This window comes from Sphaerodactylus townsendi, linkage group LG05 (assembly GCF_021028975.2).
Source record: "Sphaerodactylus townsendi isolate TG3544 linkage group LG05, MPM_Stown_v2.3, whole genome shotgun sequence".
NCBI classification, from domain to species: domain Eukaryota; kingdom Metazoa; phylum Chordata; class Lepidosauria; order Squamata; family Sphaerodactylidae; genus Sphaerodactylus; species Sphaerodactylus townsendi.
In genome coordinates, this window is record NC_059429.1 from 970864 (window position 1) to 997975 (window position 27112).

Here is a 27112-nt window from a genome sequence, read left to right on the forward strand (position 1 = left end):
GCCTATCTTCTGAGATCTGATGGGATTGTCCTGGCATGCCCAATCCAGATCAGGGCAAGAGAGGTTCAGAGGTGGTTTGCCACTGCCCGCCTCTGCTTCCTTGGTGGCCTCCAAGTACTCACCAGGCCTGACTCGGCTTAGCTTCTAAGATTGGACCAGCCTCAGCCATTCAAGTCATGGTGAATTCATTTAGATGCATCATAATTGTCCCTTGTAAGTTTCTTTCACTTGGAAGGTGATTTCTGTACTGACGAGGCGGCTTCACAGACAGGGTAACTGTCATCTTCACTGGCTCACAACTCTGCAGCTATCTTTGGGAAGTCACCTGGGCAGAGCATGACTGGTGAGCCGGGCAGGTGTGGCCTGTACCATGTGCTGCTTTCACTCCAGTAATAAATTCCACCCAGACATTTTGAGAACGGAAGACACTGGGGAAGCCAAACCTGGCTTGGTGACGTCTGGCTCCGGCCATCCCCTGGAAGACCTGATTCTGTTGGCGTTTAACTCAAGTCTGACTTTGTGGGCACAGCACTTGGGGGGGTGGGGGTGGGGGTGGGGGGAGGCCAGGCCAAGGAACAGCTTGTCCTATATTATACAGATGGCTTTCAAGGGAGTCTCTTCTTAACCCCCCACCCCCTTCCATCCCTCAGTGAACCATTTGTTTATCTCTGGCCAAAGTTCTCACCAGCCGAAGCCAGTCATGCGAACTGTTGCACCCGGGCCCAGAAAGGCGTGGCGCGTCGTCCCAAACTCCGGTCCTCCCAGCTGGCAACCCCTCCGATCATCTTTCCAATTGACCTGTGTGAAATCTGAAACGTGTGTTCAGGGACTTCGGAGCTCCTTTGCGGCCACTGGGCATGGAGGAAGCTTTGGCATGGAACTTCTTTCTGGCTTCAACTTGAAAAGCAAACATTTGCTTTCTTCCACTTCACAATCCTTGCAGAATTGCATGTCCAACATTTAGGTCTGCAAAGGTTGAAAAGAGAAAAGCTTCGTGCTGGGTGGGATCCATGTTGGCAGGGCCTGTTTCCCGACCAGACGTCCTGAGAGGCTTGCAGGCCTTCCCCACTTATTGTCCCAATCAGTCCTTGGCCCTCAAAGCAGGCTGCCTTTGAACTAGAAATCCCAGGGCTATTACCCCAAAGGGGCCCTTGATGACCCTTTTTATTTGGGGGGGGGGAGATGTCCACTCCCATGTCCCAGTCTAAGCTCATGGCTATTTGTGCCCATAAATTTCATGTTATTATTTATTTGAAGTGATTGGGGGAGCTTGCAATCTACAAATCATGCCAGGGGGATTTTGTCCACAACCTGCTCAAAAGATCTTAAGGTTCGGTTGTGGTGGGCTTTCCAGCCTGTGTGGCTGTGGTCTGGTAGATCTTGTCCCTAACGTTTTGCCTGCATCTGCGGCTGGCCCAGAAAGCCCACAACAACCAGTTGAGTCCAGCCCTGAAAGCCTTCCACAGAACATCATAAGGTTTGTTTTCTTTACGGCTTATGTGTGGCAGGAAAGGGGTGGGAAAATAGCCACTGGGGAGGGTGCACTCTTGTGGTTTTATACCCAACTGAGGTCCCTACTCTCCCCGAACCCACTCCCCTGCCCCCCAAATCTCCAGGAATTTCCAGCTGGAGTTGGCAACCCCACTTAGTGCACATATGAAACCCAGTTTTTAAATGCTGCCCTGGGGGGTTCCTGGAGCCAAATGACTCCCCTAGGAAGGTGGATTTTGCAACCGTGGGGTTTCGTTCTGTGCCGTACCTGGCCAGGCTTTACCCGGGAGCGCAGCTGGAGCGATCAGCACAAGGAAGCGGAACGCCGCCCTTGCGAGGGGTGTGCCGCGTCGTCCCGGGCGGTGCCACTGGGGAGCCCTGCCCTGCCCTGCCCTGCCCTGCCCCCCACGGGCGACCTTTGGCTGCCCGGCTCCTTGTGCCGCTGCCTCGCGTCGTCGCAGAGGCCGGAGAGCCGCCGCCGCCGCCCCGTCCAGCATGCGGCTCCCCCCGGCTTGGGCGGCCGTCGCCCTCTCGCTGCTCGCCTTCCCCATCTCCAGCACGCTGAACAGCCTGGCCGCTCTGGAACAGTAAGTGCCGTGGGAACGCTCCGACACGCGAGTCCTCCCCAGAAGCCTCTCCTCTCCCCCCGCCCCGCGTATCTCTGTTGTTGTTGTTGTTGTTGTTATTAATGGAACCCGGAGGTTGCAAAGTAAACTTTCTGCTGTGGAGGAGGAGGAGGTGCTGCAAACGGAGTCAGGGTGGGCGTAGCCAGGGAGGGGGGGGGGAGGGTGGCAACCCTTTGGCCTGACTCCCGGGCATGCTTTTCAGACGTGATCGAGTGACGCCGGGGCCACAGGCCGGCTCAGTCAAACGGGGACGGCTTGGGTTGCCAATATCCCGGTGTTGGCTGGAGATCCCCGGAATTACACCAGAGATTGGTTCCTCTGGAGAAAGTGGATGCTTGGAGGGTGGGCTCGGTGGAACTGTACCTGCTGAGATCCCCGCCCTCCCCAGGCTCCACCCCCAAATCTCCAGGAGTTTCATGACCTGGATCTGGCAACCCTTCTCCCTCCCCCCCATCCCCCACCCGTGGCCACCCGGCAATACTGGACCCAGGATGACCTCGGAATCGCACAACGCCACCGTCATTGGCTGGCCGCTGCAGGGGGATGTGGGGTATCTCATATCCCCGGGCGCACGCCATTTGGTCACGTGTGGGGGCACTGGGCGCGGGCCGGTCCCCATGCCTAACCTCTCCTGAAGTGCGGCGACCTGGCCAGCGCCTGGTGGCCCCCCCTGTGCCGGGGCACCATTCCCCCACTGAGTTGCTCGCCATGGCCGCAGGCCACACACCCCCCACACCCCGCCAGGGTGGGTAGGAAGGAACCAGCCTCCCACCATGGCGGGTCCTGAGCGTGCCCCCCCCCCGCCAGCCCTCCCTTTCCTGGCCTCCCTGCTGGCTCCCGTAAGTGGGGCGCGGCCGCCGCTGTCGGAAAGAGGGTGCTGCAACAGAAGAACTACGGCCTGGATCCAGCAGGGCTCTTCTGCTGCTCAGATTCCTGTCGGAGTCTCACATTTCTGGGCCTTGAGAAACTTCCCCGGCTGCTTTCTGCAAAGGGCAAAACAGCCTGATCAGCTAACAGCTGAAAGTACCTGCAAGTCTCCCCTTTCGCTGCTGCTCTCCTCTTTCACAATGGACACGTGTACAGCCCACGTATAGGTACATACACCTGCTTGTAAGTACAAGCCCAGTGCACATTCACTTTATTTATTTATTTATTTATTTATTTATAAACTGCCTCCCCTGGAGGGTTCACGGTGGTGAACAATCATATATTAAACCAACATCCATATAATAAAACAACAACCATCAGATTAAAAAAAGCATAAAATAAAACAAGAACCATATAAAAGCAGGTGGCATCACCCCACCCCCTCCCCACCCTTGCGCCCACGGGAAGCCAGATGTAACAACAGTGATGATCCTAACCAGGTTGGCCAAATGCCTGGTGGAACAGGTCCATCTTACAGGCCCTGCGGAAACTCTGCAAGTCCCGCAGGGCCCTGATCTCCCTCGGGAGCCTGTTCCACCAGGTGGGGGCAGAGGTGTAGCTGGACCAAACTCCGCCCGCCCCCCATGGGCCCCCTCGTAAAAACGGCCTGATGGGAACGTATACTCCCCAGGAGACCTTGTGAGCCCCAAGGTCTCCTGGGAACTGTAGTTCCACAGGCCGTTTTTAAGCCTGAACTGTGAACAGGTCTTTTTTTTCAGCCTGAAAATTTTCTAGGAAAAGGAAAGGAACTAAGGTAAGTGTGGGAAGCGGGGTGGGGGGGGCGCCATGGGGGAGTGCCACGGGGGAAGGGGGAGGGGCCTGGGGGCGATTTTCCGCCCCCATGCATGCACCTGGTGTTCGGCACATTCCCCCGCCCCCTTGTAGCTCCGCTGCTGGGTGAGATCTAACAATACCAACAGTTCCGAACTGCCTCTATCCAAGTGGAGCCGGAGTTTGTCCACTACAGGAACCAACACCGTCTCGGTCCCATGACCAGCGTGGAAGCCAGACTGGAAGGAATCCAACTTTACAAATGAAACTAGGGAGCTGTGTCTTTTTTAAAATAGGGAGTTTCAATCTCACCTTCAGCGGTATGTGAGAATTACTCATTGCTGCATCAATAGGAGTACAGTATCTGAATTGAGGGATGTAATAGTACCTCTCTATTCTGCATTGGTCAGACCTCACCTGGAATACTGTGTCCAGTTCTGGGCACCACAATTCAAGAAGGATATTGACAAGCTGGAACGGGTCCAGAAATGGTAAAAGGTCTGAAATCCATGCCCTCCTACAAGGAGAGACTTAGGGAGCCGGGTGTCTTTAGTCTGGAGAAGAAAAGAAGGATAAGGCGTGACATGATAGCTATGTTTAAAAATTGGAAGGGATGTCATATTAAAGGGGGAGCAAACTTGTTTTGTGCTGCTCCAGAGACTAGGACCAGGAGTCATGGGTTCAAGGTGCAGGAAAAGAGATTCCACCTAAACATCAGGAAGAACTTCCTGACAGTCAGGACTGTTCAACAGTGGAATGCACTACCTTGGAGTGTGGTGGAGTCTCCTTCTTTGGAGGTTCTTAGACAGACGCTGGATGGCCATCTGTCGGGAGCAGGGACGTAGGTATAGATTTTTTATGGGGGGGTTCGGGGGTGGGGCCACACCCCCACCCGCCCCTAGGGCATGGCCACGCCTTCCCAAGGCCCGCTCCCGGCCTAGCACTTATAAAAGCAGCTCTCCAAAGCCGGGGATGGCAGACTACCCTGCCCTTCCCTCCCCTGCCCCCCACCAGCTGGGCTCCCAGCCGGCAGCTGGCAGTTCCTTCTGCCCTCCCCTCTGGGCAGACGTATAGAGGGAAAATGGAGCCTGGTGCAAAATCTGAGTTTTGGGTCCCATCCCCCCCCCCCCCCCGGGCAGCTGCTGTGATGCTGGAATCCACCCCCAAATAGAAGAAGAGTTTGGATTTACATCCCCCCTTTCTCTCCTGTAAGAGACTCAAAGGGGCTTACAATCTCCTTGCCCTTCCCCCCTCACAACAAACACCCTGTGAGGTAGGTGGGGCTGAGAGAGCTCCAAGGAACTGTGACTAGCCCAAGGTCACCCGGCTGGCGTGTGTGGGAGTGTACAGGCTAATCTGAATTCCCCAGATAAGCCTCCACAACTCAAGTGGCAGAGCTGGGAATCAAACCTGGTTCCTCCAGATCAGAGTGCACCTGCTCTCAGCCACTGCTCTTAGCCACTACGCCATAGCATAACTTTCAATGGTGTTTAAACTAGAGAGCCCAAATTCTCCTTTTAAATCCACCTTAAAGGGAGAATCTGGGGTCCCCAGTTAAACAACATTGAAAGTGATACTGGTTTGGGGTGGATTATCACCCAACGTGAAACAGCATCACTTTCAATGTAGCGTAGTGGTTAACAGCAGGTGCATTCTAATCTGGAGGAACCGGGTTTGATTCCCTGCTTTGCTTCTTGAGCTGTGGAGGCTTATCTAGGGAATTCAGATTAGCCTGTGCACTCCCACACACGCCAGCTGGGTGACCTTGGGCTAGTCACAGCTTTTCGGAGCTCTCTCAGCCCCACCCACCTCACAGGGTGTTTGTTTTGAGGGGGGAAGGGCAAGGAGATTGTAAGCTCCTTTGAGTCTCCTACAGGAGAGAAAGGGAGGATATAAATCCAAACTCTTCTTCTTCTTCTAAAGATTCTCCCTTTAAATCCATGCCGAAGGGGGTGGATTTAAAAGGAGAATCTGGGGAAATGTGGGGGATGCTTGCTGTCAGGGGTGCAATTGTTAAGCTAGCAGCACCAAACTTTCAGGGTATCTTTAGGAGACTCTCCTAATTATACCACCCAGGTTTGGTGAAGTTTAGTTCAGGGGGTCCAAAGTTATGGACCCTCAAAAGTGTAGCCCCATCTCCTATTTCCTCCCATTGCAAACAATGGGGGATGGGGGCACCCCTTTTGGGAGACCATAGCTTTGGACCCCCTGGACCAAACTTCACAAAACCTGGGTAGTATCATCAGGAGAGTCCCCCAAACAATCCCTGAAAGTTTGGTGCTGCTAGCCTAAACAATGCGCCCCCTGCAGGCCAAAAACCAAAAAACACTAAAAACGTTTTAAAAACCCACAAACGGGTGGGCGGAGCTTTGGACATGAATGGGGGGGTTGAACCCGAGAAAAAAACCCCTTACCTACATCCTTGGTCGGGAGTGCTTTGATTGTGTGTTCCTGCATGGTAGGGGGTTGGACTGGATGGCCTTATGATCTCCTCCAACTCTGTGATTCTATGTTTCGTTGCAGGTACAAAGAACAGTCAAGTGTACACGGTGCTTGCATTTTACGTATGTTTGCTGTAACTTGTGAACTGGGCTTATGTTGCTGTTTTGGTGTCAGATTAGATTGTAAGTTCCTCGGGGCAGTTTTTGTGTAGACTTGGAGCCATTGTGTGTCTGAACGGTGAATCGCAAAGTCTGCAGTTTGAATCTTGATTCTGGCCCGAAATAATTAATTGCCCTTAAGCAAGTCCCCACCCCACCCTGACTCATCTGCAGTCTGGGTGTCCTGGGTAAGAAATGCCATCTTTCACTTCCTGAATCACGACAAACTCCATGCAGATGTCGAGGCCTTGAATTTTGTATTGCCAAAGGCTTCCATGGCAGGAATCAGCAGGCTGTTGTGGGTTTTCCAGGCTGTGCTGCCATGGTCTGGTAGCTTTTGCTCCTAAAGTTTTGCCCACACCCATGAATGGCATTTTCAGAGGCATGTCATAGTCACTGCCCACCATGCCTTGGAGGGAAACACATCTTATCGTGACCTGCCTCTGAAGCTTCTACTCCATAGATGTGGACAAAACAGTAAGGAGTAGAAGCTATCAGACTATGGCCACACACCCTGGAAAACCCACAACAGCCAGCCTTGAATTTTATTTGCTGCGAGCACCTATTGTTCAGCGGTAGACTGCCTCTAAAGAGAGAGGTTTCATTTTAGGCTTTGTGGGTGATACCTATGGTTTAACCTATCATTCACATTTGAACATCCAGGCCCTTTATCCCTACATCAATGCTAAGTTTTAATGATGGAATGTTATTTTAGTTTGTTGTATTTTATAGCCCCTGGCCCTTTCATGTGGTGGTGGTGGGCGGGCAATAGCAGCCAATTACAGTGGCATGAATATGCCACTAAAGGCCCAGCCCTTAACCTGCAAGGCCGGGTAGGGCATTCTAAACCAAGAGTGGCTCAGAGCATGCACAGACTGCACAACTGATCTTCAGATGCCCAGCTTCCCTCAAAATGTAGACCTTGCTCATCCAAGCCAGACCTGGCTCTTTTTCCTCTTGACAGGCAAATTGTGTGTGGGGGAGGGGGGATTATTAACACTCACAGTCAAATGGATTTCCAGATGACATGCCAATTTATGCTGGCATTGGCTTTTTGCCCACCATTTCTGGCTGCTCAAAGGAGCCCGGATTCTCAAGTGTGTGTTTGTTTCAAAATAGATTCTACATGTATTTTAAGGCAAAAAAGGCAATATTTTAAGAGAGTTCAAGTCCTGTGCCCTTCCTGGTTCTAATAAACAGTTTGACAACCTTCTAGGAACCACCGTATACAGCCAAAGGTAATACTGTTTCTTGCCCGGGGGGGGGGGGGGGGGGGTTGGGTTAAAATGGCAGACATGTAATAAGCCTTCTGAGCTACACAACATTCTTCTCCATGCCTTACATAGTGTTGTCTAATCTGTTGGGTTATGGAAGATAAGATGCAAGACTCTGCTTCCCTTTAAAATAGTGGTGGATTAGGAGCAATGGGTGCTGAGCAAATCCAGAGCCCCGAAATAATAAACTGGATCCAAGGGAGATGACCTGGTTTGGGCCAAAGTGCCTGATTTAAGGGGGTGCTTGGATCCCACCAGTGTTTTGAAAATTCTGTCTCTTCCTAAGACTGATGTTTCCCCATCCATGTTTGCAAGAGGTGAAGAGTAGGCTTGCTAATTTCCAGGAGGCACCTGGATATTTCTCTCTGCTATAACTGGACTCCAGACAACAAAGATCAGACCCCCCCGGAGAAAATGGCTGTTTTGGAGGATTGTGGCATTTTACTGAGCTGAGGTCTCTCCCCTCCCTAAACCCCACCCCAAAATCTCCAGGTATCTCCCAACCCGGAGCTAACAACCTTCGTGAAGAGGCATGTGTTTCCTCACAGCCTTTTTCATAGAATCATAGAGTTGGAAGAGACCCCAGGGGCCATCCAGTCCAATGCCCTGCCATGCAGGAACACACAATCAAAGCACTCCTGACAGAGGGCCAGCCAGCCTCTCTTTAAGAACCTCCAAAGAAGGAGACTCCACCACCCTCCAAGGTAGTGCATTCCACTGTCGAACAGCCCTGACTGTCAGGAAGTTTTTCCTGATGTTTAGGTGGAATCTCTTTTCCTGCACCTTGAACCCGTTACTCCTGGTCCTCGTCTCTGGAGCAGCAGGAAACAAGCTTGCTCCCTCTTCGACATGACATCCCTTCAGATACTTAAACATGGCTATCATGTCAACTCTTAACCTTTTCTTCACCAAACATCAGGGGCGTACCTAGGTAAACTGGCGCCCGGGGACAATACCTGAGTTTGGCGCCCGCCCGGCATATGGGCGGCCACCCTCCCCCACCATGACTAAACAATGATTTTTTGTACCCGCTCACAAAACACCTCCCACTCCCATCAAAACATACATGGCTCTCTCCCCACCAACTCTTTTCCTAATCACAACAACCCTATGAGGTAGGTTGTTAGCCTGAGAAACAACTCCAAGCCAGTGCAAGTGGGTATTAAGCATGTAAATCTCTCACAAATCACCCCCAGCAAAACATTTACCAAACAAATGTCAGCATCATCTCTCACAAAACACCTCCAGTGGAATCCACCCCCAAACAGCATCACTTTCAATGGTGTTTAAACTAGGGAGCTCAGATTCTTCTTTTAAATCCACCTAAATTGAAAGTGATGCTGTTTGGGTTGGATTCTCCCCCACCCTGAAACAGCATCACTTTTGAGGGTTGGAGATTCAGATGAAACAAATAGCAGATTTGGCTGGTATCTGGGCAAATTTGGGCACATTCAGACAAAAATTGTCCGATTATGTCCTGCCCAAATATGAACAAATGCGAATGCAAGGTATTTGGGTTTTGGGGGGTATTTTGGTGTTTTTTCAGCCTGCAGGGAGTGTATTTTTAAAGCTAGTGGCACTATGATTTCAGGGCATCATCCAGAGACTGCCCTGATGATACCACCCGAGTTTGGCAATCTTTGGTTCATGGGCAACAAAGTTATGGATGCCCAAATGGAATGCCCCCATCCCCATTGTTTTCAATGGGAGCTAACCTGAGATGGGGGCTACCCATTTGAGGGACCATAACTTTGCTGCCCCTGAACCAAACATCGCCAAACTTGGGTGGCATAATAAGAATAGTTAACAGATGATACCCTGACATTTTGGTGTCACTAGCTTTAAAAATACACCCCTTCCAGGCACCCCAAGAAATTTGCCCAAGATTCTTTGTTTTGCAGTGACTTTGCTCCATTGTAGCTAATGAGGAATTGCTGAGGCAGGCTGCACATTTTTGAAGATAGAGGCGCCAGACTTTCAAGGTGGCTCCAAGAGGCCTTGAGTAATAGCATCCAAGCTTGGTGAGCTTTGCTTCTGGAGTGGGGGGGGGGAGTTGAGAGAGTTCTGAGAGAACTCAGCCCACAGGCTTTCATGTGCAGGAGCGGGGAAACAAAATAAGCCTTTTGGAGGGCCATAAAATTGAACCCCCAGAAGCAAAGGTCTCCAAACCTGGATGCTATTACCAGGAGGCCCTCCTGGAGCCACCCTGAAAGTCTGGTGTCTCTATCTTCAAAAATGTGCAGCCTGCCTACACACTCAGAAATTCCCCATTGGCTACAATGGAGCAAAGTCCCTGCAAAACAAAGAATCTTGGGCACATTTCTTGAGGTGCCTGGAAGGGGTGTATTTTTAAAGCTAGTGACACCAAATTTTCAGGGTATCATCTGTTAACTATTCTTATGATGCCACCCAAGTTTGGTGACGTTGTGTTCAGGGGGACCAAAGTTATGGTCCCTCAAATGGGTAGCCCCCCATTTAAGGTTAGCTCCCATTGAAAACAATGGGGATGGGGCACCCCCTTTGGGGGTCCATAACTTTGCTCCCCCTGAACCAAACATCACCACATTTGGATGGCATCATCAGGACAGTCTCCCGATAATACCCTGAAATTTTGGTGCCACTAGCCCTAAAACTGCGCCCCCTGCAGGCCAGAATGTGAAAAAACACTTAAAAAAATAAAAAACACACAAACGACCCTGAAATGTTGGCGCCCCCCATGTGACCAAATGGGGGGCGCCCGGGGACATAGGGTACCCCCTGTCCCTAGGCAGGAACGCCACTGCCAAACATACCCAGTTCTCTAAGCTGCGCCTCATAGGGCATAGAATCCAGACCTTTTACCATTTTTGATCACACTCCTCTGGGTGCATTCCAGCTTGTCAATGTCCTTGTTGAATTGCAGCATGCAATACTGGGCCCAGTATTCCATGGGAGGTCTGATTAATCCAGAATAGATAGGTACTATTAAGACCCACAGTTTAGACACTATATTCCTATTGATGCTGCCCAGAATTGTATTGGCTTTCTTGGCTGCTGCATCACGCTGCTGACTCATGTTCAGTTTGTGGTCTGCTAAGACTCCCAGATCCCTTTCTCATGCCAGGTTTTACCCATCTTATATCTGTGCATTTCTTTTTTCTGCCTAAGTGTAGAATCTTACATCGATCTCTGTTGAAACTCATTTGTTAGTTTTGGCCCAGCTCTCCGATCTGTCCGGGGCATTTTGAATTCTGACCCTGGCCTCCAGGGTATTTGCTGCTCTCCTAATTTGATGTCATCTGCATTTTTAAAATCTTTTGCCACAATGTGTGTAGTAAGGAGATTTGGATCAAGCTACCAGAGATCCAGTTTGAAGTTGGGTCAGGAGGGAGCCCAACTTAGTTGCTAGTTTGTTGTCCCCCCTCCCCACCCCCACCGCACAGTGGCATGGCCTCTGTATCTCTCCCTCTTGAATATCGGCCACAACAGGGATGGCGAACGAATTAGAAAAAAGGTTAAGAACCATATAAAATAGTGGTTCTCATTTAATGTGTCTGTTCCTGGATAGAAGGCTAAAATTGCACTCTGGTGCCGGTGTGCTAAGAAGCCACGGCCTTGTAAGACAGGAAGGGCGGGGGGAGTCGGGGGCCACCATTCCGAGACCCTTTGAGCCACACAAGTCATGTGACTGATCTCCAATTAATCCATCAAAATTTGCTTGCTTAATTGATTGAGCTCCGTCTGGGGAGGGATGGGATGATGTAAAGCTGGAAAGGACTTTTGTCACTTGGATGGTTCTCCTTGCGAGGAAGGAGAGTCAGCGTTGGCTGCTGAGGAGGGCCTTGTGGCTCTGGCAGGCAGTAGCCACAAGGGCAGCCTGGTTTGTCTCTCCACGTGGTGGCAGCTGTGGGATTGGACCTGCCTGCTTCTTCTCCCTTTCTCGATTCACACACCATCTTCCTCCCCTTCAGTTCCCCAAGGTGGGTGGATGCTTGGTGTTCGCCCACCTGCTCTGCTTCATGGCTTTGTCTGGGAAGGAGGGGGGCAGTCTTGCAACTGGCCTTGGGAGGAAGGCTTGCTGTGGCCCCATTGCCCAGGTTCCAGATTGGGCCTGTTCTGTCCCTGCTGCTTGGATACCATCTTGCCGTTAGTTTGTTCGTTTGTCCGTCAGTACCTCCCTCCCTCCCTCCCTCCCTCCCTCCCTCCCTCCCTCCCTCCCGGATCGTGCAATGCCCTCTGACCGGGAAACTCCAACATGCAAGCAGGTCGATCTTTGATCCCTTCAGTGTTGAAAGCAACAGGCACCTGCTAGCACAGCCAACTGATTAGCTGCTCTCCCCAACCCTTGCGTGGGACTCAGGAAGGACAGTTCTCTGGGTGGCTGTTGGCTGGGATAGCTGTGTGAAACCTGCAGCATCCAAGGCAGTATGGTTCAGAGTTCCAAATCCTAGGGGCAAACTGCAGGGGTTTGCTGTTATGCAGCAAGATAGGGTTTGTATTTGTTGCCATAATGGTGTGCCACGGTGGTGTGGTCAGAGTGTCATTGTAGGATCTGGGGGGGTGAGGGGATGGCTTCTAATCCACACTGGGCCACAAAGCTTGCTCTGTGATCTTGAGTCCGTGTGCCTCACAGGATAAAATGAAAGGAGGGAGATTCCTGCAAGCCCTTCTGAGGCCTGGGTTGCCAACCTCCAGGTCTGGGGATCTCCTGGAATTACAGTTGATCTCCAGACTACAGAAATCCCTTCCTTCCTTCCTTCCTTCCTTCCTTCCTTCCTTCCTTCCTTCCTTCCTTCCTTCCTTCCTTCCTTCCTTCCTTCCTTCCTTCCTTCCTTCCTTCCTTCCTTCCTTCCTTCCTTCCTTCCTTCCTTCCTTCCTTCCTCCCTCCCTCCCTCCCTCCCTCCCTCCCTCCCTCCCTCCCTCCCTCCGGGAAAAAACTGCTGCTTTTGAAGGTAGACTGCATGGTACTACTACGGTCCCTCACCTCTGTCAGTGGCGTACCGCTATTGGGGACATGGGGTATTCCATGTCCCTGGGCGCATGCCATTTCGTCACGTTGGGGCGCCCCAGGCACCCCCATGTAGCAAAATGACGTGCACCTGAACCCAGTGGCACCCCACCCTCCATGCAGGTCGGCTTCTGCCCTCCCCCCGGCCTCCCTGCTGACTTTGGTAAGTGGGGCACAGGGTACCGGGCAGGGGAGGAACACGGGGAGGCGGTCATGCCCCCTGGTGCCATTCAGGCCTGGTGTGCTGCTAACCTCTATACATTCCACTCTTCTAGCTGCATCCCTCAAATCACCATGAATGTCCTACCTGAGGCCAGGATTGGCAGCTCCAGGTGGGGTGGGGGCATGAAGCCTGAGGAGGAGGAGGAAGAGGAGGAGCAGGAGAGTTTGGATTTATATCCCCCCTTTCTCTCCTGTAAGAAGACTCAAAGGGGCTGACAAACTCCTTTCCCTTCCCCCCTTCCCTCACAACAAACATCCTGTGAGGTGGGTGGGGTTGAGAGAGCTCCGAAGAACTGTGACTGTCCCAAGGTCACCCAGCTGCCGTGTGTGGGAGTGTACAGGCTAATCTGATTCACCAGATAAGCCTCCGCAGCTCAAGCAGCAGAGTGGGAATCAAACCCGGTTCCCCAGGTTAGAGTGCACCTGCTCTTAACCACTACACCACGAGGGCTTTCAGTGGGGCACAGCGCCACGGAGTCTACCTTGCGAAGCTGCCATTTTTTCCAGGTGAACTGATCTCTTGCCTGGAGATCAACAATGGAGCCCCCTCCCTCTCCAGAGGAAAGTTTTCCTTTGCTGGCTCTCTCTGCAAACCGGGAGACCTCCAGCTACCCCCTGGAGGTTGGCAACCCTATCTGAGACCCTTGTTGGGAAAGATAAAGATTAAAAGGTCCTCATTGGGTCGGCTGCCAATTCTTTTTCAAGGTCATGATTTTGGGAGACGCCAGAATGACACGTGGCCGGTGTGCGTGGTGGAGGTGCTTCCAGGCATCCAGGAAGAATGAACTGTTCATCTTCCTCCCCAGCCCCCTGGAAATCCGCACGGGGCTCTGTCTGGTCCCTGCATTGCAGATGCCGGGGCAGAGGGTAGCTTTTGCTGCAGGCCGAAGATGGGAAGGTGACCCCCCCCCCGCTTCGTCGCACAGCCTCTTCACCCACCCCCCTGCCCTGTGCTCTGCCGATTCTTCAGGATTAAGGAGGCTCAATGAAGCCAGATTGCCAGGGCAATAGATCACCCTCAGTGGGCTTTCTGATGCCCAGCTCTTTCTTTTGAGTGGGGATGGGGCGGGGAGAGCGGGTCCCGCTGGCACAGAGCATGAATCGCTTGTCCAGGTCGGCCCAATTAAACGGCTCCAGATTCTATTAAAAGCAGGTCTGAAATCTGTCTGTCAGCGAAGATTGGAAGGGAGCCCCCTCCCCCTCCCAAGGAAAGGTTTCCTTTGCTGGCTCTCTCTGCCAACCGCGACTGAGCCAGGAGCCCCTGCAGCTCTGCAGATCCTGGAAGGCGCTTTCCTCCCTTCTCGGGGCTGCTGCTGCTGCTGCGAGTGTCCTTTGCAGCCGGGGGCTGCATTGCAGTCAAACAGCCGTGGCGGCTGGCGGGGGGCAAGTCTTGCAGCGGCAGCAACCTTGGCAGCTCCCTGGCTGAGCAGTGTCCCCATCCAGATGGCATAAAACGCCAGCCAGGCCCCTTGTTTTGGCATCGCTGAATTTGCAGGTGTGAATGGGTTCTGCAGTCCTGCTCAAATCGTTTGACATGGGGGGACTGCACCAAAATCTCACCTGCATTTGGAAAGCCTTTTAAAAGTCCTGACCACCTACCTGCCTGGATGTCCTGCATGTTGCCTGGGGCTGAGAGTTCAAGCAACCAAGGGGGCCACTGTGGTCACAACCGGTGATCTCTTCTTTGGCCAGAGGCAAAAAATAACCTTTCAAGTACAGTGAGTTTCAAGGTCCCTTCCCCTGTCCCCCCCGCCCCCACAGCTGCCATGGGGAGACCAAGGGTCAGAGCGGAGCCTCTCCACAAACTTCTACCATTAATCTTCCTGGGTGGTCTTAATGCTGAATGCTGGAGGCGTGTTGGCCGGCTGCCGTTCCTTGGTACCAGAGGTGTAGCTAGGGAAAATGGAGCCCGGTGCAAAATCTGATTTTTGCCCCCCCCCCCCCCCCGTTTGTGTTTTTTATTTTTTGGTGTTTTTTCAGTTTTGGGTCTGCAGGGGGTGCAATTGTTAAGCTAGCAGCACCAAACTTTCAGGGTATCTTTAGGAGACTCTCCTGATGATACCACCCAGGTTGGTGAAGTTTAATTTAGGGGGTCCAAAGTTATGGACCCTCAAAGGTGTAGCCCCCATCTCCTATTAGCTCCCATTGGAAACAATGGGGGATGGGGCACCCCCTGGGAGTCCATAACTTTGGACCCCCTGAACCAAACCTCACCACACCTGGGTGGTATCATCAGGAGAGTCTCCTGAAAAATCCCTGAGTTTTTGGTGCTGCTAGCCTAAAAACTGCGCCCCCTGCAGGCCAAAAACAGAAAAAACACTAAAAAGTACAAACCTGAATTTTTGCATGCCCCTAGGTGCGCGCCCAGTGCAATGTGCACCCCCTGGTCCCCTTGTAGCTTCCCCTCTGCTTGGTGGAGGAGCAGAATAACCATGCCTCAGAGCTAGACTCCCGCTCTTGTGATGGCAGGCCTCTTCAGTCATGTCAGCATGCAGACTCCAGTTGCAATGGCTTCCAGTTCCTCCCAGCTTGCTGTAAGGACTCGGGAGAGCCCCCTCTTTGTGTGGCAGCTGGTCCTGGCCTTGCAGGTAAGTAGGTGTCATAGACAGGCCCTCAGGAACCAACAGGTAGTCGATACAGTTCTTAAAGGGTTCAGTAGTTTAATGGATACACAGAGGAAGGAACCCAGACAAGGGAGGAAACAGTAACCTGCAAACTGAACCACAACGTTGCTGCCACCAGTTAGCACAGCTGCAGCCTCTCTTTTATAGCCAGCCTCCCATTCCCTCGTGCAGTGACCTCTTGCAGCTGAGTTCCTCTGGTCTGGCTCCTGCAAAGATTCTGCATCTACTCTAGCTCGCCCCACAGCTGCTGACCTGCTGCTGCGTCTCCTCTGCTGCAAGTTAGCACGTAGTCTCCTCCTGCGTTGCTCCGGGGGCTCTGGAAATGGGTGTGTGTTTGTGTGTGTGTGAGATGGAGCTGGCAGGGTCCCCTCTGGCTTAGTATCAAGAGTCTGAAGAGTCTCAGAGCTAGACCCTGGAATCTCAGAGTTTGGGCCTGGCTGTGGATCCCAGCCGGCGTGCTCTGCCTTGACAGCCATGGGGGTTGGGCTGCCTTGGGATCCGTGCCTTTCAGCCGTGCAATGCATTGGCTGCTCTGTCTTTTCCACAGCTGTCTTATCAGCCAACTATAATCTTGATGGTCTGGAAAGTTGTTTCAGGGAAAGTTTCACTGAGGGTTTCACACGTGGCGGGAGAAGGGCCTTCTGTATTGCCACTGTTCTGAGAGCTTGAGATTCAGAACAGGCTTCTGTTTCTTTCCTAGCACTTGCAATAAAGGTTTGAACTTTTATCGGTTTGTCTGTTTCACTGTCTATGCAGGCGTGTCCAAACTCTGCCTGAGCCTCTGGAGCTGGTCCTGCAGGAACTACTGATTGCTCAGGCTCTGCATTGACAGGCGGTGCCTGGGAGTCTGGAGCCAACACTGCCCCCTCTTCTCTCCCCTTGATACTTCCTCCCAGGGGTTCCCAGCCAGACCAGCCTGAGCCATAATAACACCAGGGCAAAGAGAGGCCCTCACATTGAAGCCATCGTCGTTTCTCCCTGGGGTCCTTTGCTCAGCCACTCTGGGGAGTATGACACTAGTGGGGAGTAGGACCACTCAAAAATTTTCAAGCATGATCGGTTTTGACGAGGCGGAAAACAGCGCTGTCCATTTTTTTAGACAGTAGGGCTACACGTAATGCCCTGGGCGAGGATTTCCACTTGCCAGCTTGTGTGGGAGGGCCGAGGAGGAAGGCGGTGACGGGAAGATCTATTTATTCTATCCCACCCTTCAAATACAACCCAGGGCCACCACCCTTTTTACGCTGTTTTTTCATTGCCTTTTCCGCAGCTGCCCTGCTCTGATTGGAGGAGCTGCTCGCTGTCCGGGTTCTTTTTTGGACCTGCATTGTTCACTTTCGGATTGTTTCAGGGGTTTGCATGGAATGTTGAGTCCCCTTGGGGCAGGGCCCCCCAACCTTTTTGAGCCTGTGGCGTAGTGGGCGCAGCAACACAGTGGCTGCCAAAAATGGCTGCTGCAGGAGGCGGAGCCAGTCATCTTTCCCCCTCAATCACACAGGGATGATCCTTGTGTTGTGGGGGCAGCTGCTGCCAAAGCAACATTTTAAAAATCTGCACAGCCAATCAGAGTCCTTGCTGGGCAAATGCCCTACCTGGCCTTACCCACTTCCTAAAAACACTTGGTGGGCAGCAAAAAAAGGTGCCAGTGGGCACCATGGCACCTTGGCATCTCCAGGTACCATTTTGAGGACTCCTACCTTGGAGTTGTAATTATTTGACCTCAATATTGGAAGGCCTCAATCTCTCTCTCTCTCCCTCCCTGCAGCTCCTGGGTCATCGCCTTGGTGGGTGCCCTGGTCCTTCTGGGCTTGACTGTTCTGGTCTACCTCTCCAGTCCATCCCAGGATCCTTTCTTCTATGGTATGTCACCCCCCTCTTCCTTCCTTCCTTTCGCTGGATCAGACCAAAGGTCTGTCTAGCACCCCATCTCGTTTCCTGCACAGGCCACCCAGATCCCCTCTGGCATGAGTTTTCAACAACACAGAGAAGCCCCTGTGTTGGGGATCCAGTGCAAACTCCTGTGATTCTGACATAGATCCCGTCCCCCTAAATCTCTCTCTTCCAGTGTTCATGGTCTTTTCCTTCACGTCTGTGATTGACATAATAATTGCGCTGGAAGAAGACGGTTATATTGGCGGATTCATGGAGTTCTACATGGAAGAGGTACTGGACAAGTCTGGGGTTTGGCCGGTTCAGCTCCTGATCCTTGGATTTTGAGATTCGGAACTGGTGGAGATGAGTAGGCACAGCTGAGCAGCTGTCCAGAGCCACCGCAGGGGAAAAGGACCCCCGTGGACTTAAGATTTGGGCAGTTTCTCAAAGGGAGGTGGGCCTGGCAGGCAGTAGAGGAAGCAGAGTCCCTCTCCTCTACCCCACAATGTTCCTTTGGGTCAGCCAAGAGACCCCTCTTCTCTAAACTTTTCAAGCCTCCCTCCCAGTATCAATACGCCTTAAACCAGAGGTGTCCAACTGGCATGGCCAGTTGGCTAATGGGAATTGTAGTCCATGAACATCTGAAGCGCCAGAGTTGGACACCCCTGCCTTAAAAAGCCTTTTTGGTCCCTCTAGCTTAGCTGTGATTGGGGGAAGGGAGCCACAGTGATGGGTTGACCCATGGACACCCCCCCCCCGAAACCCTCCACTGCCCTTGAATAGCACAACAAGGGAGGGCTTTCTCTTGCAGGTGCTTTGATTTCCAACCTCAGCCCCCTCCCTCACTGTGGCTGTGCCCCATACATGGATCAGGGGGAAACCCTCATTCTGCCTGTCCTTTTATTTCATAATTAAGCAGGCTTCCTGGTTTGGATGGACCCTCTGAGTAGCTTGTGTTGAATGATTTCAAGCTTGTTCTTCCAGTAAGTTTTCAACAGATTGGATCTGTGCATCTCTTGCTTTTGTGCCCACAGAGAGTTGGATATTTTAATGTGAGCCTAAAACAGGCACCAGGAAAGAGGTATGCAAGGGAGTAGGTGCAGCTGGGGGGATCGAAGCTGGCTTGATTCTCAAAGGCGACTCCACCAGGGTCTAGGAACTTGTTTGGTTGACTCCTTTGTATTCTTCCGGCCAAGTGTGTGACTTCAGGAAGCCTCTGTTCCTCTGTTCCTCTGTTCCTGGAAGCTCTTTTAAAAAAAAAAAAAAACCTGGCTTGTAATTTGCCCCACAGGGCCAGGTCTGCCCACTGAGGACCACCCAGAGACTCATGAGTAGATAAGGCAAACTGGAAATAATTGATTAAGCACAGGATACAGCCAAGCAAATAGAGTAACATCAAAGCGAGGAACTCTTCAAACCAAGCAAAGGCACTGAAAGAACCAAAACAGCAGCAGTGGGAAGACCTCACGCATTCCAGGCAAAGCATCGCTACAGACAGTGGAAGGAAACTATGGAGACTGATAACTAGTGATTACATAGCAGTTGCGAGGAGGTCACCTAGCTGGAGGTTATGTCAAGCCATCTAAGGGAGCGCACACCCGTGAACACGCGTGCATCAGTTGACTTTCAGTGCACTTTGCAACTGGATTGTACTGGGTGAAACAGCAGGATCCGCTTGCAAAACCCACTTGCATTATTCAGCATGCACAAATCAGACCTTTGGTTAGCTCATTGTTGGTTAGCTCATTATCTGGTTAGGTCAGTATTGCCTTCTCTGACTGGTAGCCGCTCTCCTGGCCAAAGAACGTCTTTCACGCCACCTGTTATTACTTGGACCTTTTAACTGGATTGAACCGGGGACGTCTGGGGAGGGAGAAAAGCCAAAGCAGCTGTACTTCTGCCTGCCCCATGGCAGGTGCAGTGCACAGGAAGGAAAGGCAACAGGCAGAAATATAGCAGCTATAGCCCCTTTCCCCACCCAAATCAGAATATAGTAAAGTTGGAAAAGACCACAAGGGTCGCTGAATGCCATGCAGGAAGACACAATCAAAGCACACCTGACAGATGGCCATCCAGCCTCTCTTCAAAAACCTCCAAAGGAGGAGACTCCACCACCACCACCCAGGCAGCGTGTTCCATTGTCAAACAGTCCTTACCATCTGGAAGTTCTTCCTAGTGGAATATCTTTTCCTGTACCTGGAATCCATGATTCCTTGTCCTAGTCTCCAGAGGAACAGAAAACAAGCTTGCTTCATCTTCAACACGACATCCCTTCAAATTTTTAAGCATGCCTATCATGTCACCCCTTAACCTTCTCTTCTCTAGACTAAACATACCCAGCTTCCAAAGTCTCTCCTTGTAGAGTATGGATTCCAGACCTTTCACCATTTGGGTCACCCTCCTCTGGACTCATTCCAGTTTGTCAATACCCTTCTTGAATTGTGGTGCCCAGAACTGGACACAGGACTCCAGGTGAGGTCTGACCAATGCAGAATAGAGTAGTACTATTACTTCCCTCTATCTAAACACTATACTCCTCTTGATGCAGCCCAGAATCGCATTGGCTTTCTTGGCTGCCCCATCACACTGTTGCCTCATGTTCAGCTTGTGGTCTAAGACTCCCAGATCCCTTTCACAAATGTACACACAGTATCAGAAAAAAGTGTCCATCCCATTCCCAAACCTGACCATTGAACCCCATAGAAGTCCAGTCAGATTCCTGTGAAGAACCCAAACTTCTCCCTTTACAGGGATGCTGAACCAAAGGACTCTCTTGTGAGAGGATGCGGCCTCACACAGCTTGATTTCAATTCTGTTTTTTTCCCCAGTGTGGTGGGAACAAAACTGGGCCTCACATTTCTCTGATGCTTCTTTTTCCAGGGTGAGCCGTATCTCCACACAGCCTATGGCATTATGATCTGTTACTGGGACGGTGTGGTCCACTATGGTCTCTACCTGATGATGATTACCGCCATGTCTCAAGGGTAAGGGGGGTAGAGATGTAAAATGCTGGGGATTTGTCAGGGTGAGGAGTTCAGTTACAATGTGGGACAGGCAGATGTTCAAGTGGTGCGGTTGGAAGAAGCAGCTACTGTGCAGAAGCGTTGCACTGGCTGGACTGCTGCTATCGCAACTCAAATAAGAATTTGGGGTTGTGTGTCCACAAGGGTTTTGGCAATAAGTTCAGGAAGTATAGGGTTAAATTGTGGGACTTGCTGCCCCAAGAGATGGCCAGGACCACTAGGTTTAAAATGGATCAAGAAGGAGGGTCCCTCAGCAGGTGTTAGGCACGCTAGCTAAGTAAAGCCTCTGTGTCCAGAGGCAGTATACCTTGACTTACCAAATGTGCAAAGCATCTCTGAAGTTAAGGGTAACACTTGTTTTAGTTGAGAAATTAGAGGTAGAATAACACAAAGCAACTTTTTTTCTTATTTCTGTTACTTTAAGTAAAGAATGATCCTCTGTAAAATTGGTGGTAGAGGGAAATGCCCCCTAATGACAGCTGACTTATGGTGACCCTGGAAGAAGAAGAAGACTTGGATTTATACCCCCCTTTCTCTCCTGCAAGGAGACTCAAGGGGACTTTCCCTTCCTCCCCCCCCTCCAACAAACACCCTGTGAGGTGGGTGGGGCTGAGAGAGCTCAGAAGAACAGTGACTAGCCCAAGGTCACCCAGCTGGCGTGTGTTGGAGTGCACATGCTAATCTGGTTCACCAAATAAGCCTCCACAGCTCAAGTAGCAGAGCAGGGACTCAAACCCGGTTCTCCAGATTAGAGTGCCCCTGCTCTTAACCACTACGCCATGATGGAAGGTTACAAGCCAAGGGACAAACAGGAGTGGTATGCCATTGCCTGCCTCTGGGTCACCACCCTGGTCTTCCTTGGTGGTCTCCAATCCAAGAACTCATCACGGCCTACCTGGCACGGCTTCTGAGAGCTGATGAGATCAGGAGCCCTGATCCTTCAACTGATCTGTTAACTAGATCACAATAATTCTCACTGGAGTGATGTTGATTACGAACACTTTGGCTGATGGTGAACATTTTATGTCTGTAATGGGGCCGGATCGCATCAGAAGAAGCGAGCAGAGCTGATCCCACTCAATATATCCATGATCAAAAGAAATCCCAGCATCCTTGGCTGAAAAACCGAACGAGCGAGGATGGCCGTGGGGGGTGCTAATCACAAAGGCTCCCCAATTCTTTTTCAGAAAGAGTTTCCGGAATTTCGGCCTCTATTGGATCGGATCCCTCACAATGAGTCTTGTCGTTTTCCTGCTGGGTAACGTTGTTGGTGAGGAACTTTGCAAGCATGTTTTATTGTGTGCTACAACAGAAAGACACTGAGAGCAACGTGTTGAGCAAACAAATGCACAGTTCTTTCTTTCCATTTTAAATGTTAAAAAAATCCTCCGTCTCTCACCTTCTCACCGGTGCTGCTGATTTTTGTTTTCCTGTGTGTGTATATTTGGACATCTGGTAATTCAGCAGAATTCTCCACGGCTGTTGTGCGCAGCAGTGCCCGTCTCGTCTCTGTGGCAGCCAGAAACAAAATTACTCAGTGCCTTTTGTCTATTCAAACTATTCAAATCACTTGTGGATAAGATAGCATAAATATAGTTTCTTAATCCAGTTTAACTAACTAGGATGGAGGTGATTGCAAGATGGAGAAGAAAGCATATGTGCGAGTGGAGGTGTGAAAAGGGGGAAAGAAGGAAGTTTCCCTGAGATTAGCCATTTACCTGTGAAAGGGGTGGGATCAGAGCAGTAGAGAAAAGAAGCCCTTCTATCTCTCTGACTCTCTAGTCAGGTCCCTTTCTGAAGTCAGACATTGAGACGTTTCTCAGAACCCTTCACTTACAACAGGTAGCACAACACGCAGGGCAGCTCCTGACCAGATAAGAAAACAGATTAACCAACAAGTTGGAAGCTGGAAAAGGGGAAGAATGACGATTGAAAGTCAGATGTGACTTTTTGCGACCCAGTTTCGTTTCACTTGCCAACTTGGCCAAAGTACAAATGATTGCCAGAGGTCGGCCATGCAGTGAGATGCCCCTTGTGGGTTCCACCAGGACCCCAGGCAAATCATTCTCTCCTCGAGTCACTTGGGGTCATGAAAAAAGCGTGAGGGAATAGTTGGAGGTACATCTCGCACCATGTTGGAGTCATGCCCAAAACTGGGGCACCGCAACCCTTCTCAATTGAGTTTCCACATGGAGCTTGCACCTGCTGTATGGTTGGGAAGTCCCCGTGGCTATCACGGGTGAAATGTACCGGTAATTTGTAGATTGTCCTCGTTCCTCCTGTATGCGAATTCACACCTGGTTGAAAATGATGCCCATTTAGCAAGGATCGTGTTCTGTCAATTGTTCTTGTTGAATGTGCATAAATGTCAACCAGGATGTTTCTGGTGGTTGTTTTTAGCATTGATGACATAAACCAAACTGGGAACCCCAGCACCACAAAGGGCCTCATTCTGACTAGTAAATGTCTCTGATTGATAACAAGCAACTCAGGGGTAAAACAGACCACGGAAGAAAGCAAACAGAATTAAAACTAGACAGTCACCCTTCTCTCCCACTTGGGGGAGAGAGAAATAGATCTGTGTTTGGTGTTCTCTCCGTAGGGAAATACGGGTCTGAGATCCGGCCGGCTTTCCTCCTCAACTTCCCTTATCTTCTCATCCCCATCTGGGCTGCAAGGAGAATCTTCAGCCAGCCCAAGACGCTGCCTCGTCTGATGGCGGATAAGGTATTTAAGAAGAGCAGCGCGGGATTAGGACTGGAGCCTTTGGAATGAAGGCAGCTGCTCTTCACCTGTTTTTGACCCCCCAATTCTCAGGATTCTGGAGATAGACCACCCTGTCACATGGAAGTTCTACTTTAGCTCCCCTGGGAACATCTTCCATTTGCGATCCCATTCTTTTCACCGGGGCCTCCTGGATGCCAAACAGGAGAGTGCACATGAGACCAAGTCAGACCGGATGCGACTTGGTATTAATTTATTCTCCGAGCTCCAGGTACAGAGAAGGGCCTTTCCCAGCCTGGGATGGTTTTGCTGGAAATGCTGGCACTGCGGACTCTCCTTGTGCAAAGCACTTGCCGTGCCCGTGAGCTTCCATTGACATACTGATCTTGTGTTAATATCTGCAATGCCATCTCTGGGCATTGACTGGGGTGGTGCTGGACCGCAATCGATAACTCCTTCCCCCTCCATTCAAGACCTTTAGCACTTTGATTTCTCATGCTCAGCTTTCCAAACCTGCTTCTCTGCACTAAAATTCAGCATCTTGCCTTCTTTCTTTTTCTCTCGGGGCAGGTTTCTGAAGAGCAGAGCAAAAGTCTGCTCAGGCGCCCGCTGGACTTGGGACTGGTCGGGTTTCTTCTCCTTGCCGCCGCATTCACGCTCTTCCGAGGCCTGGTAAGCAATGGCTTGGTGTTCCGTTTGGGCAGTAGAGGACTAGGGAGTGGAGCCAACCCTCTTGGCTCTCTTTGACCTCCCACCCTTAGGGGAATCGGAGGTGCTGGTCCTTCAGGAGAGCTCAACAACGATAACTTGAAATGTATTTTGCACCTTTGAATTTCTGGCTATTCAGGTTGTCTTGGATTGCTCGGCTGATGCTTGCTTCAATTATGTGTACCAGCAAGAGCCATACCTGCGGGATTCTGTGGCGTACCCCAAGGTCCAGGTGAGCTGAGAGCATCCTACCTAATCTGGGGTGGATGTCTGCGGGGGCCCCATTCACAATAAGAACATAAGAACTAGCCTGCTGGATCAGACCAGAGCCCATCTAGTCCAGCACTCTGCTACTCGCAGTGGCCCACCAGGTGCCTTTGGGAGCTCACAGGCAGGAGGTGAAAGCAATGGCCTTAAGAACATAAGGAAGAGCCTGCTGGATCAGACCAGAGTCCATCTAGTCCAGCTCTCTGCTACTCTCAGTGGCCCACCAGGTGCCTTTGGGAGCTCACAGGCAGGAGGTGAAAGCAAGGGCCTTCTGCTGCTGCTGCTGCTCCTGAGCACCTGGTCTGCTAAGGCATTTGCAATCTGAGATCAAGGAGGATCGAGATTGATAGCCAGAGATCGACTTCTCCTCCATACATCTGTCCAAGCCCCAATACCACTAGCTAGATGCCTTGGTCTGGAGGAGAAAAAACTCTGACCTTTCTTTCGTGTGCCCCTGGAAAAACTGGGGACCCCCAAACAGTCTCCCTCCTCACTTCCCTGTTGCATTGCTCGCCAGATTGCCTTCTCAGGCACCCCACAAGTCCCCTTCCTCTTGTTCTCTAGATGTTGGTCTTCCTCTTTTACCTCCTCCCGTATTTCTGCCTCTGCTTCTATGGGCTACTCTGTCCTGGCTGCACCTGGATGCCGGACTGGGCCTTGGTTTTTGCTGGTGCCGTGGCGCAGGTAATCAGAGAACCCCCCTCCCTTGAATGCACGTGGTCATGAGTGTTGAGGTCCTATCCGGCCACGTCAACACTGCTCCCTTTTGTGGTTTGAAATGTGGTGGGGGACGCTTGTTCCCTGCCAGGGTCCCCACTGCGGATTTGCTGCCCATTATTCTAAGGGCACCATCTGGGGGAAAAACTGTGGGGTGCCACAAAGAGTGGCCAGGAGGCATCTGTGGAGAATGGAAGAGTATTTCCCAGTGTAAATTTCCCCCCTAGAGAGCTTTAGTGAAGGGGAGAAGCCCCCTGTGGTGGCCCTGACGTGGGTCTGGGGCAGCAGTTTCAGCTGTGGAACGTGTGTGGCTGGAATTCAGGGGGCTGGGCTGTGCCTTTGAGCATGAGCAGAATGTGTCCCCCATTGTGTGTGCAAAGGTGCTCTCCACACCCCTTCCGTTCCAGGGAGCAAGTTTTTCAGAGCAGAGGGTAGAGGTTCTAGGACTCTTGGGCCTCTCACATGCCTCTTGCTTTCCAAATTTCGCCCCATCTTGGAGTTCAGGTTAGGTGGGGGTACTCCATGTGGTGTTGCTGTAAATCAATATGTTAACATGATTTAATCATAACCTAACTGCAGCTATTGCCATATATTCAAGCAGTCTTGGGCCGTTAATTTTATGAGTTTGGTTAACTAATCCAGTAAGTCTACATGATTTAAATCTGCATCAATTTGCATGGAAGCAAAAACCTGAATTGTCCTATGAAAAAGCAGGGGGAAAGCATGTTTTCTTTCTGTTGCCATCCTCTTGGAAGTGGCCTGCCTCCTCGCTTCTTTGGGACCTGGCCTTTTTCTTTAAACAAATGCTTGTGCTTTAACATCTTTGTTAAAAAATCAAATGCCAGCATGAATTAAGGATATGGAATTATTTTTTAAGTCTGCCAAAATGCAGTCTAACACTGAAAGCCATTCTGCTGTATTAGGTACGGAATTTAATTGAAACGCCATTCTCTACTTGACACTTGTGGGCTGGTCTTGGACCGCTCATTTACTTTCAACCTAGGCTACCTCGCAGGTTGTTGTGCAGCTAACCCAGGAAAGGAAACCTAGGGGAAAAGGAGTAACTTAGGGAAGGAAGAAGCAAATCTGTGGCTTGGACCTCCTCGGAGGGTATGTGGGATAGAAATGTATGGAAGAGAAGAGTTTCCCTTTCTTTAGTGAAGTAAAAATTGCTGTAGCAGAGAAAAGAGGAAGGCAGCTGTTGTTAGCTAACAGTTTGGTCAGCATAGTGGGGGGGGGGGGGAGGCCAGGGTAACTGGAGGCATTCCTTCCAGTACGGAGGGGCTAGTGGCCAGGGTCCATGTCGCTTTGTCTCTACCTGTCTACCCTTTCCATTTTCCAGGCACAGTTCTCGCACGTTGGGTCTTCCCTGCACCCCCGCACTCCCTACCCCTACCGCACCCCTGAAGCGGCTTGGTGGCCTGTGGTGATCTCCAACGTGGCCTACGCCTTGGGGCCCCACCTCCTCGCCTACCGCTGCCTCTGCAGTCCCGCCTTCTTCTATCCGGTGGCCGCCCGAGACGAAGACAAAAAGAAGCAGTGAGACGGGCGGAGGCCTCCCCTTCGTGGAGCAAAACGTGCCCCACGCCCGACTGAAGAGGGGCTCTGTCTCGGGGGGGGGGGGGGGTGAGACGGCTCTTCCACAGTCCTTGCTCTCTGCTCGAGGGCCTGCGCTGAGCATTGGAAGTCAACCTCGAATTGGGACCCAAGCAAGGCATTGTGGGAGCTGGCAAGTGATGCAGAAGCACCTGGGCATCCTCATGACAACTTCCTGTGTGGGGCGGGGGGCGGAAGTAGGTTCAAGGCGCTTTGCTGCTGTCGTGTAGATGCCAGTTATTGCAGGCCAGGGCTGCATTTGGTTGGGGTTCAGGGCTCTATTTTCTAAATGAAAGGGAATTTTTTTAATGTAAAGAAAAGTCCAGAAATTGGCCATGCAGGTACTCTAGGAAGTCCTTGTTTACGACATTAAAAACATATGTGTGATTTTTAAGTGTTCTGCCGTGTGCGGGTCGTTCTTGTGGATTTGCCTGCGCTTCCTGGGCCAAAAAGCAAGCAGCCCTCCCTTACGTTGAGTACCTGTGCTGGGGACTGAAGGTGGACTGCCCCAGGCCATGCAGGTTCCATTTAGTGGTCCTGGTGAAAAGCTGTGGAGGCTCATATGGCAGGTGAATCCGTCAGGAGTGTCCTGCTGGGTTGGTGCTCCGTTTGTGACAGTTGGCCGTGGATAGCCAAGATCCTCTGGGAAGCCCGTAAGCAGGACATGAAAGAATCAGCCAGGC

At 51.4% G+C, this 27112-nt stretch overlaps 1 protein-coding gene across 1 annotated transcript; it reads left to right on the forward strand.

The window, feature by feature from the left end:
- Positions 1–1843: 1843 nt before the first annotated feature.
- TM6SF2 (transmembrane 6 superfamily member 2) lies at positions 1844–26823 on the forward strand. Its single transcript, XM_048497541.1, has 10 exons — positions 1844–2078; positions 17288–17382; positions 17588–17685; positions 20275–20378; positions 21605–21687; positions 23020–23144; positions 23712–23813; positions 23989–24081; positions 24681–24800; positions 26176–26823. Exons 1-10 carry the CDS (start codon positions 1987–1989, stop codon positions 26374–26376), a joined length of 1113 nt encoding a protein of 370 aa, XP_048353498.1. The 5' UTR covers positions 1844–1986; the 3' UTR covers positions 26377–26823.
- The last annotated feature ends 289 nt before the right edge of the window (positions 26824–27112 follow it).